Source organism: Mytilus californianus, unplaced genomic scaffold, assembly GCF_021869535.1.
Source record: "Mytilus californianus isolate M0D057914Y unplaced genomic scaffold, xbMytCali1.0.p SCAF_24, whole genome shotgun sequence".
NCBI classification, from domain to species: Eukaryota; Metazoa; Mollusca; class Bivalvia; order Mytilida; family Mytilidae; genus Mytilus; species Mytilus californianus.
This window is the reverse complement of record NW_026262673.1, coordinates 2,881,048-2,901,873: the sequence shown is the minus strand read 5'-3', so window position 1 is coordinate 2,901,873 and position 20,826 is coordinate 2,881,048. Positions and strand designations below refer to the sequence as shown.

Sequence of the window (20,826 nt, the reverse complement as noted above, 5' to 3'; positions counted from 1 at the left end):
TTAGGCTTTATATTATAGTTCTGTGACAGGACTTAGGCTTTATTCTATAGTTCTGTGACAGGACTTAGGCTTTATTCTATAGTTCTGTGACATGACTTTGGATCACGTCCCTGTATACACTTTATACTATAGTTCTGTGACATGACTTAGGCTTTATTCTATAGTTCTGTGACAGGACTTAGGCTTTATTCTATAGTTCTGTGACAGGACTTAGGCTTTATTCTATAGTTCTGTGACAGGACTTAGGCTTTATTCTATAGTTCTGTGACAGGACTTAGGCTTTATTCTATAGTTCTGTGACATGACTTTGGATCACGTCCCTGTATACACTTTATATAGTTCTGTGACATGACTTTGGATCACTTCCCTGTATACACTTTATACTATAGTTCTGTGACAGGACTTAGGCTTTATTCTATAGTTCTGTGACAGGACTTAGGCTTTATTCTATAGTTCTGTGACAGGATTTAGGCTTTATTTTATAGTTCTGTGACATGACTTTGGATCACGTCCCTGTATACACTTTATACTATAGTTCTGTGACATGACTTAGGCTTTATTCTATAGTTCTGTGACATGACTTTGGATCACTTCCCTGTATACACTTTATACTATAGTTCTGTGACATGACTTTGGATCACGTCCCTGTATACACTTTATACTATAGTTCTGTGACATGACTTTGGATCACTTCCCTGTATACACTTTATACTATAGTTCTGTGACATGACTTTGGATCACTTCCCTGTATACACTTTATACTATAGTTCTGTGACATGACTTTGGATCACTTTCTTGTATACACTTTTTCCTATAGTTCTGTGACATGACTTTGGATCAATTCCCTGTATACACTTTATATAGTTCTGTGACATGACTTAGGATCAATTCCCTGTATACACTTTATATAGTTCTGTGACATGACTTAGGATCACTTCCCTGTATACACTTTTTCCTATAGTTCTGTGACATGACTTTGGATCACTTCCCTGTATACATTTTATATAGTTCTGTGACATGACTTTGGAACACTTCCCTGTATACACTTTATATAGTTCTGTGACATGACTTTGGATCAATTCCCTGTATACACTTTATACTATAGTTCTGTGACATGACTTAGGCTTTATTCTATAGTTCTGTGACATGACTTAGTCTTTATTCTATAGTTCTGTGACATGACTTTGGATCACGTCCCTGTATACACTTTATACTATAGTTCTGTGACATGACTTTGGATCACTTCCCTGTATACACTTTATACTATAGTTCTGTGACATGACTTTGGATCACTTCCCTGTATACACTTAACACTTTAGTTCTGTGACATGACTTTGGATCACTTCCCTGTATACACTTTATACTATAGTTTTGTGACATGACTTAGGCTTTATTCTATAGTTCTGTGGCATGACTTAGGCTTTATTCTATAGTTCTGTGACATGACTTTGGATCACGTCCCTGTATACACTTTATACTATAGTTCTGTGACATGACTTTGGATCACTTCCCTGTATACACTTTACACTTTAGTTCTGTGACATGACTTTGGATCACTTCCCTGTATACACTTTATATAGTTCTGTGACATGACTTTGGATCACTTCCCTGTATACACTTTATACTATAGTTCTGTGACATGACTTAGGCTTTATTCTATAGTTCTGTGGCATGACTTAGGCTTTATTTTATAGTTCTGTGACATGACTTTGGATCACGTCCCTGTATACACTTTATACTATAGTTCTGTGACATGGCTTTTGATCACTTTCTTGTATACACTTTATCCTATAGTTCTGTGACATGACTTTGGATCACTTCCCTGTATACACTTTATATAGTTCTGTGACATGACTTTGGATCACTTCCCTGTATACACTTTATATAGTTCTGTGACATGACTTTGGATCACTTTCTTGTATACACTTTATCCTATAGTTCTGTGACATGACTTTGGATCACTTCCCTGTATACACTTTATACTATAGCTCTGTGACATGACTTTGGATCACTTTCTTGTATACACTTTATCCTATAGTTCTGTGACATGACTTTGGATCACTTCCCTGTATACACTTATTATAGTTCTATGACATGACTTTGGATCAATTCCCTGTATACACTTTATACTATAGTTCTGTGACATGACTTTGGATCACTTCCCTGTATACACTTTATATAGTTCTGCGACATGACTTTGGATCAATTCCCTGTATACACTTTATACTATAGTTCTGTGACATGACTTTGGATCACTTCCCTGTATACACTTTATACTATAGTTCTGTGACATGACTTTGAATCACGTCCCTGTATACACTTTATACTATAGTTCTGTGACATGACTTTGGATCAATTCCCTGTATACACTTTATACTATAGTTCTGTGACATGACTTTGGATCACTTCCCTGTATACACTTTATACTATAGTTCTGTGACATGACTTAGGCTTTATTCTATAGTTCTGTGGCATGACTTAGGCTTTATTTTATAGTTCTGTGACATGACTTTGGATCACGTCCCTGTATACACTTTATACTATAGTTCTGTGACATGACTTAGGCTTTATTCTATAGTTCTGTGACATGACTTTGGATCACGTCCCTGTATACACTTTATACTATAGTTCTGTGACATGACTTTGGATCACTTCCCTGTATACACTTTATATAGTTCTGTGACATGACTTTGGATCACTTCCCTGTATACACTTTATATAGTTCTGTGACATGACTTTGGATCACTTTCTTGTATACACTTTATCCTATAGTTCTGTGACATGACTTTGGATCACTTCCCTGTATACACTTTATACTATAGTTCTGTGACATGACTTTGGATCACGTCCCTGTATACACTTTATACTTTAGTTCTGTGACATGACTTTGGATCACTTTCTTGTATACATTTTATATAGTTCTGTGACATGACTTTGGATCAATTCCCTGTATACACTTTATACTATAGTTCTGTGACATGACTTAGGCTTTATTCTATAGTTCTGTGACATGACTTAGGCTTTATTCTATAGTTCTGTGACATGACTTAGGCTTTATTCTATAGTTCTGTGACATGACTTTGGATCACTTTCCTGTATACACTTTATCCTATAGTTCTGTGACATGACTTTGGATCACTTCCCTGTATACACTTGATCCTATAGTTCTGTGACATGACTTAGGCTTTATACTATAGTTCTGTGACATGACTTAGGCTTTATACTATAGTTCTGTGACATGACTTAGGATCACTTCCCTGTATACACTTGATCCTATAGTTCTGTGACATAGCTTTTAAGCCTTCCTCACTGCATGTTTAATTGGTTCTTTCCTAAATGTTTCCTTCAGCACGTTGCATCATGTGATTACAATTTGAATAGTTTTTATTGTAGAATTTCTTAGGCAAAATCGAACTGAGGCTGGTTTTGCGATTCTTTTGATATCATTGGTGTTCATGAAGAATTTAATAACTTATTCGTTCTTGGCTTGGTGATACTAAATCCAGAAAAACACTTAAGATTTACTAAATATATAAAGTGGTTTTTTTCATTGTTATCCCTTCTATCGGTCAAGGTTATTAAAAAAGATGGCACCCCGAACGAAGTCATCTTGTTATTGGTAGTTTCCTTTTTTTTTTCTTATTTTTATTTTTCGTCAACCTTTTTGTCCGGGCTAGTTCTCGGATACAAATGGACCAATGTTAATGGAAGTATACCATGATATGAACCACCAAGTGAAGTTGTGCACTGACTTTTGGAATGTGCAAGTTGGTCACCGTTTCCATGAAAACAGCAGAAATATGAATTTTTTTGAAACTTTTAAATCTTTTTTTTTAGACTGAACCTAATAAAATTTTATGAGAATTTAGCTTGTTATGCCTTGATGGGAATACAATATTAAGAACTTCCAAAATGGCCGCCATTGCCATGGATACTTGGGAATAATATATTAATTGAACCCTTATCAGAATGAAAATCATTAAAGTAGCGTTATCTTACAGAATATGATTCAGCAAATCCAGTGAAACTTTATTGAAATGTTATATGTAAACAGTTGTTTTCCATTCGTTAGATGTATTTGAGCTTTTGATTTTGCCAATTGTTAAGAGACTTTCCATTTTGAATTTTCCTTGGAGTTCGGTATTTTTGTTGTTTTACTTTTGTGACAATGTGGCATCTGTCTTGTAGATTATGGAAATGGTTACAGTTACCATGGAAACAGTTTAAATGTAAAAAAAATTCAAAATGCTCTAAAGTTTAATAAACTTTACACAAATACGACTGGCATACGTAGAGTTATTGTTTGACTTTAAAATTAAAAAAAAAATATGCTGCTTTTACCATGGAAACAGCAATTCCGAATAGTCCAAACTTAATGAAGCTTACATACAAATGTTAACTCGCATGTATCAATTCGCTATTTGATTTTGGAATTTCAAAAATGGCTGCCGTGACCGTGGCGATTGGCGGACCGAGTGCTATCCGCTACTTCTTGCAATTGCAAATTAAGTTTAAAAAATTGTATTCTTTTTTTTGTCCACGCTAATTCTCGGAATTGAATGGACCAATTTTGATGAAAGTATGCCATACTGAGGATTACTCATTGTAGTTGTGTACCTAACTTTGGAATGTGCAACGTTTTTTTGGAAAATGTTAAAATTAATAAAAAATTGAAATTCTAAATCTTTGTTTTAAGACCCAAACTAATGAAACTTTATGGAAATATTGCCTTTTGGTGTATTGACAGTATTTAGAAATTATTGAACAATCTTTATTCCCACACAGCCAATGCATTACAGAACAATTTTAAAATACTGTTAACTGTTTAAATAAAAGTACATTCTAATCCCCTTTCTTCTTTGCAACAGCAACCTTTTTGTATTATATATCAAACGTTGAGAAACAGTTTATGATTCCTTTATAACCTAAAATATATGTAAATGTTTCTTAAGTAGAGCACAATATTGAATATATAAAGCATTTTTTCTTAATATTGTTATCACCTAACTGAAAACAAAGTTCATCTAGTTATGAGAAATATTAGTTTGTTACACCTCTCGAAAAGAGATTTTACTCAAAGGCAATACTTCTTATTTTGCGAACTTAGTAATGAAATGTATAAAATTAATAAACTAACATTACAGATTCCTCTGCGAGAATAACGATAGAAACCAGCACTTTTGAGGGGAACGAAAGTAGCACTGAAGAAGCAGAAACTTCCTCTGTAGACACGGTGTTACACGTAGGAGATCGTGTATGTGTTTTCATTCCTGCAGAAGACTTAAAACAGGTGCAGCGTGGACGTGGTGGATGGAGCATGCGCATGACTGAGGTAGGTATCATCATCTTGTTTATAAATCAGACCCCGAATAAAGATTTAATCACAAACGATACAAAAGAACCAAAGGTGCGTTAGCTTTATTCAATTTTTTGTTAGAGTATAAGGATTTCATATCAACAGACAAGCATTGAAAACCTTAGGGCTCTGCGTACGCAGCTGAACTAGGCGGCATTCCCATAGAGACATTGCGTAACATAGATATAAGAAGATGTGGTATGAGTGCCAACGAGACAACTCTCCATCCAAGTCACAATTACATGCAAACTTGTGATGTAAGTTTTGAAAATTGACAAAAGGGGCAATTGCCATAAAAGAAGATGTGGTATGAAAGCAAATAAAATAATTCTCCACCAGAGACCAAATGACGTGGAAGTAAGCAACTATAGGTCATCACACGGCCTTCAACAATAAGAAAAATCCATATCTATCGCACAGCAAACTATAAAAGGCCCCAATGTGAAAAATGTAAAATAATTCAAACGAGAAAAGTAACGGCCAGATTTATGTCATGTATGTACACAACAATAAACAAAAAACAAATATGTTATACAGCAACCAACTGCAACCACTGAATTACTGTACATGCTTTGGAGAAAACATATGAAGAGATCACTAAATGTATTTACAATTTAAATTGATCGATTGCTATAACAAATAGAAGATGTGATTTGATTGCCAATTCGACATCTATTAACCTATAACCAAATGATGCAGATGTAAGCAACTATAGGTCATTATTCGACCTTTAACAACGAACAAATGTTCTGTTCGTATAATTTCTACTATGCGGGACATTAATAAAAGTCAACACTCTGAGAGAGGATAAAGATAATGTAATATGGAGAAATTGTCGACGCAAAGCGCAGTCTGAAGGTTTTGATACATTCTTTAAAGAAAATCTAATTCAACCCAAATCGTCGATAGTAACAGACAATAATTCAGTCGTAACATGGAATGAAAAGATAAACTAATATTTTAACACATACATGAAGGTATAGTCATTATGCCACATTTAAAATTAGGACTACTGTAGACCATATGAGACAATTGTTTAGTTTTAAAAATAGGAAAACAAATCTCTTTTTACAAATCTAGCCTGGAACAAAATATTTTAAGATTTCAAGTTTCAGAATCATATCATCTGATTCAATAAATATTTCTCATTTAATTTTTTTTAATATACTATCACGCGTTGTGAAAATAATTGGACATCATTGTCAAGCCTTCGTAAATCAATGTGGACCATTGAACATCAGTTTTCCTATCACCTATAAGCAAACTTTTCAATGTTCCAATTGTCGTACCTACAATCCCGTCCCCTTTTCCACCGAATGGGACGTACCAAGTTAGACTTATCGCCGGGTGTGTACTAAATTGAGCAACACAAAGGGTGCCACACGTGCAGCAGGATCTGCTTACCCTTCCAGAGCACATGAGATCATCTCCAGTTTTTGGTGGGATTCGTGTTGCTCAGTCTTTATTTTTCTATGTTGTGTTTTGTGTACTGTTGTTTGTCTGTTTGTCTTTTTCTATTTTAGGATTGGCGTTGTCAGTTTATTTTCAACTTATGAGTTTGAATGTCCCTTTGGTATCTTTCGCCTCTTTTTTTACAGTGACTAGCATTAGGAGCAATGAGCTACTGCAACCTCAATTTTCACCGTGTTTTTTTTCTCTCGAGTAAACAGTACGTAATTTATGATATTTCCTTTTTTCGAACACTGTTTAGTGGTTAATGTTTGCAGTAAAGATGTCTTTATTTCTTGAAACTGCAGCGATGGTTGACCATGTGTATAAAAATGGAGATGTGGTATGATGTTCAATGAGACAACTAACAAGAAAGACCAAAGTTAAGTATGTGAACAATTACTGGTCACCGTAAGGCCCTTAACAATAATCAAAATTAATACCGTATAGTTCAATGATACGTATCAATTAAGTTGAGTGTTGACTAAATATAGTATTATTTGTTTTTACAGTGTATTGGGCGGATAGGAAAAGTGAAGAATATAGAATCAGACGAAATCATTGAAGTTGAATATGATGGCAATACATGGCAATTCTACCAAGGAGCACTTAGAAAAGTGAGTATGATGGCAATACATGGAAATTCTACCTAGGAGCAATTAGAAAAGTGAGTATGATGGCAATACATGGCAATTCTACCAAGGAGAACTTAGAAAAGTTAGTATGATGGCAATACATGGCAATTCTACCAAGGAGCACTTAGAAAAGTGAGTATGATGGCAATACATGGCCATTCAACTAATGACCACTAAGAAAAGTGAGTAAGACAGCAACTCATGAAAATTCTACTAATGGGCACTAATACAAGACTTAGTGAGGATGATAGCAACACACGGCAACTCTACAAATGAGCATTTAGAAAAGTCAGTATGACAGCACCGCATTGCAGTTCAACCAAGAATCCTTTAAAAAGTGATTATGATGGTGTCTCATGGCAATACTATCAAGGCTCACTAACAATTTAGTTAGATTGACATACATAGCAGTTCTACCAAGAGATTTTGTGTATTTGCAAAACATGTCAACTCTCTCTAGCAAAATCATAAAAGAACGACTACAGTCGACCCTATGCAATTTATTCGGTTATATGTCTCAGTAACCATCACGAAACAATTGACCGACCTGATGTATCTGTGTGTGTCTTGAATGGAGCCCAAGGAAAAATTTACAATAAATATTTAAATGTAACGAAAAAAAATATAACACAGTCAATCATCTGTCGATATATGTATTTTTTGTAGGTTTATGACATTAAACCAGGAGACACAGTAAAGATCCTTAGTGAACCAAAGACTGTAGAATTGTTACAGAAAGGTCATGGTGGTTGGGAAGATGCAATGATAAAGGTGAGGCACAATGTTTATTTAATAATGTTATTTTCATATTTCTTGCACAAAATGATTAATAATCTTCTAACAATTGAAAATCGAAGCTGTATAGTATTTTGGTAGCAATGCTTCATTCCGTTCATTGTCTTTCTCTTTAACCAAATCACAATTATATTCGTATTTTAAACCTTAGATAAACGAGTAAAAACATTGAAGATAAACCCCATGTTCATAGAAATCTAAGCCGTGTGTATGTCGAAGATCCTCAACAATAACTCGTTTAGGGGTCTATAAGTGACTTACTGTCGATTTTTTTCCTTCACCCATGCCTATTACACGTATAAACAAACTGCTGAAAGAACTTCATTACTGCATACTATCCTTCTCTTTCGTACCAGTAAAGTATGTATTGTTATGTTATTTGTTCCTTATACACTGACAACACGTAAAATGGTATCATACTTGTTTACTATATTTATATATCAGGCATGTGGGAAAATAGGAAAAGTTGAGAAGATAGATAGTGATGGTGATGTCGTTGTACAGTTTGGTCAGCAAGTCTGGGTCTATAGTCCTGCCTCTATGATACCTGCTCCAGGAAAGAAAGTTGATACACTTGAAGGCAAACAGGAAACATCGTTTGCAACCTCAAGACGTGGTGCTGGTATGACGTAACTTATAATACTGAGTATAGAAAAGATACAATCACTCTTCACCAGACAATATTGTTTTAAATATGATTCTAATTACCGATAAAACACACAGTGCATCGGGAAAGTGGCTAAGTAGAAATCGTGTTTTGTTTAAAAAAACAATATCTGTTTTGATAAAAAACATTACATACCTACAGCACAAATAATACTTTAATTGATTTCAGTAATAACATAAGTATAAGATAAGCTTGAGCAGTTTTAGGATTATCAATGAAACACCTATTAAAAGGACAAATAACAGACGTTGTTAATTTCAAATCATTGTGTGGCCTTCAATAATAAGCATAACTGCTTAATTTATATATAAATATCAAAAGCGAAGGGGTTTAAAACGAACAGCGAGTATTTCATTGATCAATTGCATCAATATTTCATACTTATTCATAATTTATCAATTCTAAGCATGTTGTGTTATTAAATTATTGCTGGGTCCAACCTATGGTCCATCAATTACTTCAGCAAATCAAAAATAATCCCACAGACGTTTTTGATGTAGATGTGTTTAATAATCTACAGTCAATATAAAAAAGATGTAGTATGATTGTCAATAAGACAACAAGAGACCAACTGACACAGAAATTAACAACTTTAGGTCACCATACGGCCTTCAACAATGAGCAAAGCCCATACCGCATAGTCAGCTATAAAACTATCGTGGTCTTTCATTGTTAAAGTGGCCTTGAATTACAAACATTCCTGAAAAGCAATTGTAAGTAAAGAAACATCAACCAACGCTTTCATAAAATTTTTTGTTCTTTAAGAGAATGTTCAAGATGACCTTGCAGATAGCCTTGCTCGGTTGGTAGCAAACCTGGTAGTTTTAGGTCATCAACAAAGACTCCAAACCATTGGCCCAGAGCAAATGATACAGGCGTGTGCTAAAGGTGATATTGCATCAGTGCAACAACTTATAAAAATGAAGAAAGATTTGGTAAACACTTAAATAAGTATATACATAATAGTCCGGGATGTTAATACAAAGAATATATTTACTTGTGGCAACCGAATTGTACGTCAGGCAATATTATACATAACAAGCAACAGTAGGTTACACAAGTCCTTGATACATATATATGCGCATCTTTTGTGGAAAAATTGGTACCGTTAATGTAATAAGAATACACAAAACAAGATTGTAAACAAAGTATAAGGGAATCGTACAATCCAAAATCAAACTAGACTGGTTGCATTGATTGGATAAGCTTCTCTAGCTATCAAGGCAGTACGTGCTATAGGATATTATAGTTTAAGATATTATACGTATAGATTTTTAATTGGTAAAATTAAAAAGTGTATCAGAAAAAGGGAATTAATGTTCAATTTCACACGTTGAATAAATAAAAATTGAAGTATAATACTTGCATCATTTCCCCAACTACAACCATACATTAACATTGATTAAAAAAATGCGACGAGAACATACATACAAATTACAGTAATACTATAGTGTAATACAAATGCTAATTGTTTATGTTGTGATGCATGTCATCTGTATCTTTTATGTATATTTTCAATCAAAGGTCAATTGTAAGTTTAAAGATCTGACGCCATTAATGATAGCAAGTCATGAAGGACATATGGATATTGCCAAATTATTACTAGCCAGTGGTGCTAACATCAACACAAAGACTAGCGAAAATAATACAGCACTACTTACAGCAGCAGCAGGGTGCGTAACTCTTAACAAACCTTCCTTAAATTGTCCGTTAATAAATTTTAAATTATAAGAAACTAAGATTTGAACTTCCTCAGGCAAAGTTGACCATTAAATAAATTTTGATATTTTTTTAGGTCATTTTTGGTCACATAGCTCTTCGACTGTTTAGGCAATTATACATTCTTGGCTTTCAAATATTCGGCTTTGAGCGTTCCTGATGAAGGTATATCCAGAAAAGTGCTTCGGACGCATGAAATTTATAACGTGTTGTTTCTATTTTCTAACAAATATTATCATGACGGTTTAGCCACATCAGCGCTCTGTTGCACACACCCAGGTGGATTTTTATCAGCCTTAGATGCAAAGGGCAAAATCTAACAAACACAGTCAAAGTTTTGCGAAGTAAAATCTAAGCAACAATGGTACACATGGTTATATTATTTATTTCGGCATTTATTTCTTCGTGTAATATTTTGTCACCTAGGAAAAGCTGCACTATACAGTATGTAAAAAAACCAAAGCATTTGTGTACAAAAAACATGTTAGTCTTGTTTAAAAAAAATATATGAGTATCCGATGCTTTCTTTTTGTGACTTTGCTTTGTGGAAAACTGATATATACAAAATATTTTGCAGTAAGAAAGAAATGCTGGCATTGTATTTGGTTTCCCAAGGAGCAAGTGTAACAGAAATTGCTAAAAATGGAAGAAGTCTCGCTCATCATGCTAGTTATTGTGGAATGTTTGCTCTTTTAAAAGCTGTTTTAGAAAAAGGATGTGATCCGAACGTGCAGGTAAGTTAACAATCTGATTGAATTATTTTTCAGGGTTCTTGGATTTGTCGTAATGTAACATAACTTTAAAAAAATGATGAACATATTTTTTTCTTGACATACATGACATATTATCAGAACAGAAAGTAAAGTGTAGCATTTCAATATCCTTGTACATGCAAAATGGACAAATGGATCTGTATTTGTTCGCACCTGTGCTAAGTCAGAAATCTGATGTTCAGTGGTTGTCGTTTGTTGATGTGGTTCATAAGTGTTTCTCGTTTCTCGTTTTTTATATAGATTAGACCGTTGGTTTTCCTGTTTGAATGGTTTTACACTGGTCATATTTGGAGCCCTTTATAGCTTGCTGTTCGTTGGGAGCCAAGGCTCCGTGTTGAAAGCCGTACTTTGACCTATAATGGTTTAATTTTACAAATTGTGACCTGGATGGAGAGGTGTCTCTTTGGCACTCATACCACATCTTCTTATATCTAGTAAATCAGATTTGATAATGAAAAAAATAATTTTATTTAACGTTTTCCTATGTGTCATGTTTAACTTAATTAGAAAAATTCGAAGCAAAAACATAGGACCATAGAAAAAGAAAAACGACGAATATCTATAAATGAGAGACAGAACAAAATAAAACATGTGAAAAGGTAGCCAAAGTCATAACTCGAAATTGAACTGACATTGTCATGACAAAAAAAACCAAAGAAAAAACACTCTTCAAAACACAACATAGTAACTGAAGACTAGCAAATCGAACCAACCATTCCTAGTGGTGAGATCGTGTCGTGTTACTCAAAACCGGTGATAAGTCCAAATAAGAAGGTCAAATGCGAATTAAAGAAGACGGGATTGGGGTACGACAATCTTTAAAAGTTCATTAGTTCATAAGGAATTTTTGTGTTATGATGTAAAAAGTTTTTGATATTTAAGGATATTGAGGGTGATACTGCTCTTCACGACGCCATTGCTAAAGGACACGATAGAGCAGTCAACATTCTACTGAGTCATCCGAATATTAACATGACTCTTGTCAACAAGAAAGGTTTCCATCCACTTGTGTTTGCTGCTTTTAAGGAAAATGAATTGTAAGTTTATTTACCATTACAAAGTACACGAATTCATATTGAAAAAATTTAACAGGAATAGCTCATTTAACATGTTTATATAAAGACCTAGTAGTAGTAGTGGTAGTAGTAGTCAAGACCAAATACAATGTGCGAAAAATCATTGATGATTGCTATTTTATTCTTAGATGCATGATTTGTTTTGCTTTTTGTTATTGGCTTAGTACTAGCTTTCAGTAACTGCGAATACTCTCAGATGTGTGGTTTATGTCTATTGTACCTTTGTAAATTCTTTTATGCCCCACCTACGATAGTAGAGGGGCATTATTTTTTTGGTTTGTGCGTCCGTCCGTTCGTCCGTCTGTTCCCGCTTCAGGTTAAAGTTTTTGGTCAAGGTAGTTTTTGATGAAGTTGCAGTCCAATCACCTTGAAACTTAGTACACATGTTCTCTATGATATGATCCTTCTTATTTTAATGCCAAATTAGAGTTTTGACCCCAATTTCACGGTCCACTGAACATAGAAAATGATAGTGCGAGTGGGGTATCCGTGTACTATGGACATATTCCTGTTTGCTTTGTATCAATCTGACGAGTAAAGCCTTTTTATGCCCCCACGACAAAGGCATATTAATTTACCTCTGTCCGTACGTCGGATTATGATACATTGCTTGACCGGCTATCTCCTCCTACAGTTTTGGAGGTCCAACCTTAATATTATGTAGGATGTTCATACACATAATGAAGGTGTGCATGGCCACAGAATTTTGATTTTTTTCAAATATTCTGAAAATGACAGGTAGTTGGACTTAGTCATTGTTTTGGTACTAGCTGCATAAAGAGATCATGGTTTGTCCGGCTATCTTCTCTTACAGTTTTGGAGATACAGCTTTAATATTTTGTAGGATGTTCATACACGTAATGGAGGTGTGCATGGCCACAGGATTTTGATTCTTTTAAATATTCTGAAAATGACAGGTAGTTGGACTTAGCCATTTTTTTTGGTACTAGGTGCATAAAGAGATCATGATTTGTCCGGCTATCTTCTCCTACAGTTTTGGAAATACAGCTTTTATATTGTGTAGGATGTTCATACACATAATGGAGGTGTGCATAACCACAGGATTTTAATTTCTTTTAAATATTCTGAAAAAGACAGGTAGTTGGATTTTTTGTCAAATCTAAAATATGTTGAACTATACTCATGCATATGGCAGAGCAGAAAAGGGTGGGGCATTGTCCATATCTAGTTCGATTAATTTTCCTAGTTTGTTCTCATGTTGGTATGCTTTGATTCATTTCTGAGTTGTAATTCCATTGCTGTAACGTTTGTTGTAGTTTCATAGTAGTTATAACGTAACGAGGAAGATAGCCGGTTTATACTCCATCCAAAAATTGTATCATAACCTATTTCAGTTTTACGCATATATTTGACGATAACTTACTATAACTTGTATCGACAGTGCTGTAGAAAAACTTCTAGACAAATCACAAAGTTTAATGAAGATGACAAAGTCTGACGGGTCATCAGCACTGCATATTGCTGCAATCAACGATCATCGCCAGGTTGCATCCATCCTACTATTAAAGGTTTGTTTGTTACAATCGTAGAGAATTTATGTATTGAAAACATAAGATAAAACACATATGTAATACTACGCTTTGGTTCATAACCGGTTCACTGGTGTCGTAGTAGAGTACTACTCCGCGTGTTTTATGTCGGTGATTAGATCCCAAACCGGGTCTAAAACAAGACATACAAATTGTTATTTCCTGATTTTTCGCTAAGCACTAGGTATATATAACACTAGATACCAAATTTTAAACTGAAACGGACGTTTGAATATGTACAGCTCTTAAAATACTGAACAATTGATCATTATGTCATGTCTAGTCTTTCAGTCAATTTTCAGATTTATCCTCTGCAGTAAATTTATTACTGTTCAGACAATTAGCTTGTAGTCTTTTAAGATCTGTTCAGACTACATTCTGATTGTGCATTAAACCTATATTGGTTATACTGTTTTGGCATTTTTGGTTTATAAGCTCTTCATATTCTTACTAAGCTTTTGATTTTCAAATATTTTGGCCCCGAGCTTGGCTGAAGAAATGTTTATTGTCGAAATGCGCATTTCGTGCAGAAAAATTGGTACCGTTAATGTTATAACTACCTCTGCGTCGATTTCTCTGCTGGTGGACTGTAAGTCCACGATGGTATCACGAGTTCAAGATTGGTACCATTAATATTATTAAACAACAGCATAGTTAATGTCTGAAAAGTTGAATGTCCAGAAATGTCTGAACTGTACTAAATTTATACAGGAAACTATCTAAAACATGACTTTTAGTCATTACAGTTTTTAAGGTCTCAGACGTTTAACATATTTAAGACGGACATGCATTTTACAAGTGGTAGTAAAAGCAAAGGCTAAAGTCAGATTAATGTGTCCGCGGACTGTACCTTTTAAACTAACAAATTAAAAATCAGGCATAGTGTGACTGTTTAATACCAGCAGGCTTCATATACATATCACAACATGTTCTCGTCGTGAATATTTATATTTCCTTTGTTTCTTTTGCCTTTTTGTTACCTTGCCACTGGTTTTTGAACAGCCATCACCATCCTTAGTTCATTTGAAACATTTAAATGGCTTGGTATTTGAAGCATGCTATAGGGTCATTCTGGCTTTCCCGCGAAAATCATTTAATGCTATCAAATGTAAATATCTTAAAGCTAAAATAAAACCAAATAGTCCAGTCGATTTGTGCAGATTTTTGGCAAAATTGCTCAGATTGTGGTAAAAGCATGAAATTTGGCATAGTATTAGTATATGTCGTGGACAACATTTTCTGTATGGACCCATTCTGAAAGACGAGAGTGGCGGGAGAGGCAGCCATTTTTAAAATGGCGGACGTTTGATTTCTATAAATTCATAAAAAAAATCATGAAAAATATATTAGAGAAGATATTGACATAATACCTGGTAAATAGAATGACAGTACTTATACCAATTGTCTTGTTGAACAAAATTTTAAAAAATGTTACCCATATTGAATGGCGGCCATCTTAAAAAATCTTGAAATTTATTAGCGAAAATAGGTAGAGAGCTCCAAAGTCATTATTCGATAAAAATAAATATACAAATATGTACATTGTCAAACATATAGAAATATATTTGTATGAGCTTTAGAAACACGACGAAAAGCGAGGCCCCCCATGTTTTTCTCCTATTTCGTACAAATACAAATGAATTTCCGACAATGTACATATATTGTCTTTATCCAGAAATATACACCCAACACTTGAAACTTAAGTTATTTAAATCTGAATCATTGTTTCTTATGTTCCAAAGTAATCGACACACTGACCGCGAAGAGGACTGTAAAATGAAATGTTACGCAAAACGCAATATCCAAACTATCGCTTGCTCAACATAGAATAACAGAGATTTTTATTTTACAAGTACAAATAAAGCAAAAATTTATTTGTATACCAGTCATTTACAATACTTGGCTGAGTACAGGATAAATCATTTTGTTGATATTGTTTATCTGAAACAACTTTCAAAAACTTTGAGTGCAGATATAATGAGTAAAATCATCTGCTCAAATGTTCTCAATTGACGTTAAAAAGAAATCTCCCAATAAATGAGTTGTACATGTATTGTCAAACCACACAATAGCTGTCTGTGTCTATCATATTCAATCACATTGTCTTCCACATTTACAATTAGTAGTAACAGTGTTCAATTTGACGTTCACATTTTATTATTTAAGCGCTTGCTGCAGAAGGGTTCCTATATAGTCACATGGTATAATCACCACAAATGACATGGACTGTTATCCTGAGGACTTTAGATATTGAATTTTTAGTGGCCATCTTGAATGATGGTCATTTTGAAAACATGAATTTCCAATATATCTTTATTTACTATTTTTATTTATTCACTGTTTGCATTTATACTGTTTTTGCTGATTTATATTGGATATTAACCAAGTGGTCAGATAAAGCATGAATTTTTATGTTATAAAGGTATTAGTATCAAAATTTCATTTACTTACACGTTTGCCTAAGTATTTTTTACAACAGAAATTACGTAAATATGATATAACTTATGACCGAACTTTGTTGGAAAGGATTAAAATTGTAGACTTCGAAACAAACTGGAGCTAGATGTCGAAAACACTTGAGCAGAATAACCTAATGAACAAATAGACTAGAAGAAATGTATGAAACGGCAAGAGAAGACATGTGAGGATTTGCAATGTCAAGCAGATACAAAAAGAACAGACAAAGACATTTGAGCTGGTAATCAGTCCTTTGATGCAAGCATAGAAATATGTTGGGCCTTGAATTGGTTCTTTAATCGCTCAATTTGAAACAGTTGAATGAAGGCTATGCTACGGAACTGCAGAAGCACTCCAGAATCACAAGGCAAAATGGGACAAATTATGTCGAGACAAATTTTCAGATCTCAAATATTTCATCAGTAAAAGCGGAAACATAATTTGGAAGTAACAGTTACCAACCAGACACCGTAAAGTGGTACTAGTACTGGAAAAATGACTGCAGTGTATTTTTTTCTGTGGTGATGTATCTGGAGATCTCCATGATGCATTGTCATTTTTAATCGACAAAAATAGTGCATGACTGTGCACCTGTACTACAAGACAATATTCTCTTAGCAAAACTAATTGCTGGAGATGTAATATCACAAGTATCAATCTTAATGATTGATAAAACTTGACAACATAAAAAATAGACAGAATTAAAAAAACACAGAAAGAAGGCTATGCATCTTTTATACTTGGAATTTTGTTTTCCGAAATAATAGAATACATTGACGGGCCGCACGGTCTGAAACAGTTTTTGGGCCAATCTTCACGCTTACAGATCACATTAAATTGTACAGTAACCGCTTGGAGTAGTCATGGAAGGAAGAACCTTCACAACACATAAAAAACAATGGAATGTAGCTGCCATAGAAGATCTGCAAGCATACAAGCAAGGTAGATTAGTTCTCTTGATTTTCAACGAAGGTATTCGTGAAGCTCTAAAACAGACCATATCTTGAAAGGGTGAAAATGAAGACATCATCATAGACATATCAGGCAAAAGAGTTTAAAGAGATATGCTTGATACTAAGCATGGCTTTTTACAGGGGCATTCAACAGCTGCCAACACGAATCAGTTCAACGTTAGTTTCCTTAGTAAGAATGATGCAAGGATGACCACACATCGAGACAATAGCCAGTAATAGTCGCAGACAGTAGTTGCTAATTTGCAGCTATAAAACTTCAATTGTGCAACTCGATGTCGAAAGGATACAACTGCAAATTATCATTCCCCAGATAGAGAGTAAAATGTCTCAATGTTTGTGTAACGGATTCATTTTGAAAGCCTTCATTGAATGTCCCTGTAAAGGTTTTTATAGTAGCTAGACTATCTTTACAAACTATTCTAGTTACTTTGGCTATGATGAGGCCTTCATTATCACGACTATGAGACATGACCTGTTTTAGACGTTCACTTACATATTCGTTGAAAAGCAGGAGAACGACACTACCTTGCTTGTGTTCTTGCATATCTTCTATGGCAGTTAGTATCAAATTTTTCAGAAGCGTTGTATTAATTATTCCTTCCGCCGATTTGCTCAAGGTGTTTACTGTACAATATATTTTTTTTTTCTTAACGAACTTTATTGAGATCTGAAAATGTGTTTTGACAGGATTCCATTCCATGGCCTTCATCAACTTAGAACAGTTGAACAATGTGAGATACAAATTCAATGTGCAACATCTTTGTATGCTTACAACAAAGGACTCAAATTTCTATGTTATGCTCTTTTTGTATCTGCTTGACATTGCAAATCCTCACGGGCACTGTCTTGTCGTTTTGTAATTCTTTGAGTCTATTTGTTCATTAGGGTTTTCAGCTCCAGTGATTTTAATACCTACATTTTTTTCCCTTTTCGACATAGAGTGGTCATAAACTATATTGTATATACATATTTTGGTGTGGTAAAAAGTAACTTAGGCTAACCTAACCTAAGAGACATTATGTATTTCTTTTGATACACTTATTTTGTTGACATATGCATGCCTTTTTTGACCACTTGGTGAATATCTGATAAAATTAGCAACAGTCATATATAAATGATTAGCAAAACTAGTTGTAAATGCATAAAAACATTAGTATAAATGCAAATATTAATTTAGGATAAATAATAATGATATATTGGAAATTTATGTTTTCAAAATGGCCACCATTCAAGATGGCCGCCGATACTTTATTTTATGAGTCCTCAGATGATTGTCTTTGTCATTAGTGATGAATATATGAAAGGTTATCAAAATTGGTAAAGTCATTTATTTTTTATATTTTTTTAATGATAATAATCAACGTTTTTTTAGGCCATTTCAAAATGGCCGCCCAGAGCAGCCATTTTGATTTTTCGAATTGGGTCCATAGCTATAAATGTTACTTATGACCTCAACTAAAGCTCTGCAAAATTTGACGCTTTTTCCCACAATCTGAACAATTGTTTCACAAATCGACTGGACTAAAAACAACTGTCTAAAAGGAATATAAGAAAATAATTTATTAATAATTTCTAAATTAATCAATGGATGATTTAATAAAAGGTATGTTTTATATATAATGTAAGAGAAAGACGATGATATTCAAACTCATAAGTTGAAAATAAACTGACAACGCCATGGCGAATAAAAAGAACAAAGACAAACGGCAGTACACAAAGCACAACATGGAAAACTAAAGACTGCATTACAGCAGTCCTTTACTAGCGATATCAGACCAATGCTAGAAAGAAAAACGACACTAAGGTGCGTTCGACCTATATTCCAAAACGCTTAAAACAGTGAAATACAGATACTTGAAAACAGAAAAAATGTCTTTAATCAATGTATAAACTTTCAGGGTAAAGCAAATGTAAACTTTAAGGATAAACAAGGATTGACACCTTTGCATTTAGCTTGCCATGAAGCTTACTTTGAGATGGTCAAGTTGTTGATACAGAACGGTAAGTCATTCAATTTTATGATGATTTTATTTAATTCATTGGAATGTTATAACTAATTGATTACTTAATATTGTAATAGACAATATGTCTGATGAAAAAATGAAATATATGTGTAGGACTCTAAAGTGCGATGGGGACGCTAAAACGCGATGGTCACGCTAAAGTGCGATGGTCTACGCTAAAGTGCGATGATTTGATACGCTAAAGTGCGATGGTCAGGACTATTCAATGGAATATACTAAAGTCCGATGCTTCAATACGCTGAAGTGCGTTTTTCCGCGAAAGAGCGTTTGATAGCGAATATATTATGGACGTTAGCATCGTCACATGCCGTTTGTACAAACAAAAATGGACATGCCGGAAAACGAGAATGTTTGTCCAGATGACGGATTTTTATTAAACAAGACAAAAAAAAGAAGAGAGAAACAAATGATCTCAATCCGGATTATTTTTGGTCGGCGCTCGAAGAATTTAAATTGATTTGTATAAAGAAATTTGATCAAAACAGCTGGACTGCCAAAAAAAAAATGATTTAGAAACTCCTTCTTTGTTTGTAATCCCATGTCATTTATGTTAAAGGGATGAATATTCGTCAACTAGACAATAGGTTTAGTATCATCATGTCATTGCCAATGGAACAACTCTTTATCCAAGACAAAATGTCATTCATGAAAACAACTATATGGCATTGCATTGGCTAAAACCGCCTAGTATTCTATTAAGACCAAATGACCTCAAAACGACCAGTATAAAATAATTCAAACGAGAAAAAACAGCCTGATTTCTATACAAATCAAGAAAAGAAAAACAAATATGAAATAAAGCAACAAACGACTACCACTGAATTACAGGTTCATAAAGTATATACTAGCTACTGCAATATGTAACCATTACACTTTTTAAATAACTATCGTACTTTAAATAAAAATAAGAGGATGTGGTATTGTCAATGCGACAACTATCCACCCAAGATCACAGGTCATTGATGTATGCAACTTATGACCGTACAGCCTTCAACGTGGAGCCTTGGCCAACGCTGCAAAGCCAGCTACATGTATATAAGGACACACAGTGACCAGTGTAAAACAATTCAAAAGAGAATGACAACGGCTTGAATTGTAAAGAAATCATTAAACGGAAATCTAATAGGAACATGGCAACAAACGAAAACCATTGCATGAACTCAATTCCCGTTACATCATCGCACTTTAGCGTGTTATACCATCGCACTTTGGCGTGTCATACCTTCGCTCTTTAGCGTGTCATATAATCGCGCTTATAAAACAAAGAACCATCGCACTTTAGCTTTAAACACCATCGCACTTTAGCGTAGACCATCGCATTTTAGAGTACCATTGCACTTTAGAGTCCTAC

At 34.2% G+C, this 20,826-nt stretch overlaps 1 protein-coding gene across 2 annotated transcripts in view; it reads left to right on the top strand.

Moving 5' to 3' along the window:
* LOC127732397 (E3 ubiquitin-protein ligase MIB2-like) overlaps positions 1 to 20,826 on the top strand; it is a 40,017-nt gene that overhangs the window by 11,289 nt on the left and 7,902 nt on the right. For both annotated transcript variants that reach the window (XM_052241434.1, XM_052241433.1), the window contains 10 exons: positions 5,145 to 5,332; positions 7,318 to 7,422; positions 8,107 to 8,211; positions 8,680 to 8,857; positions 9,668 to 9,837; positions 10,427 to 10,575; positions 11,199 to 11,355; positions 12,277 to 12,431; positions 13,873 to 13,999; positions 19,350 to 19,452. In XM_052241434.1, the coding sequence (XP_052097394.1) occupies positions 5,145 to 5,332; positions 7,318 to 7,422; positions 8,107 to 8,211; positions 8,680 to 8,857; positions 9,668 to 9,837; positions 10,427 to 10,575; positions 11,199 to 11,355; positions 12,277 to 12,431; positions 13,873 to 13,999; positions 19,350 to 19,452 (1,437 nt within the window). The remainder of the gene's footprint in view (positions 1 to 5,144; positions 5,333 to 7,317; positions 7,423 to 8,106; positions 8,212 to 8,679; positions 8,858 to 9,667; positions 9,838 to 10,426; positions 10,576 to 11,198; positions 11,356 to 12,276; positions 12,432 to 13,872; positions 14,000 to 19,349; positions 19,453 to 20,826) is intronic.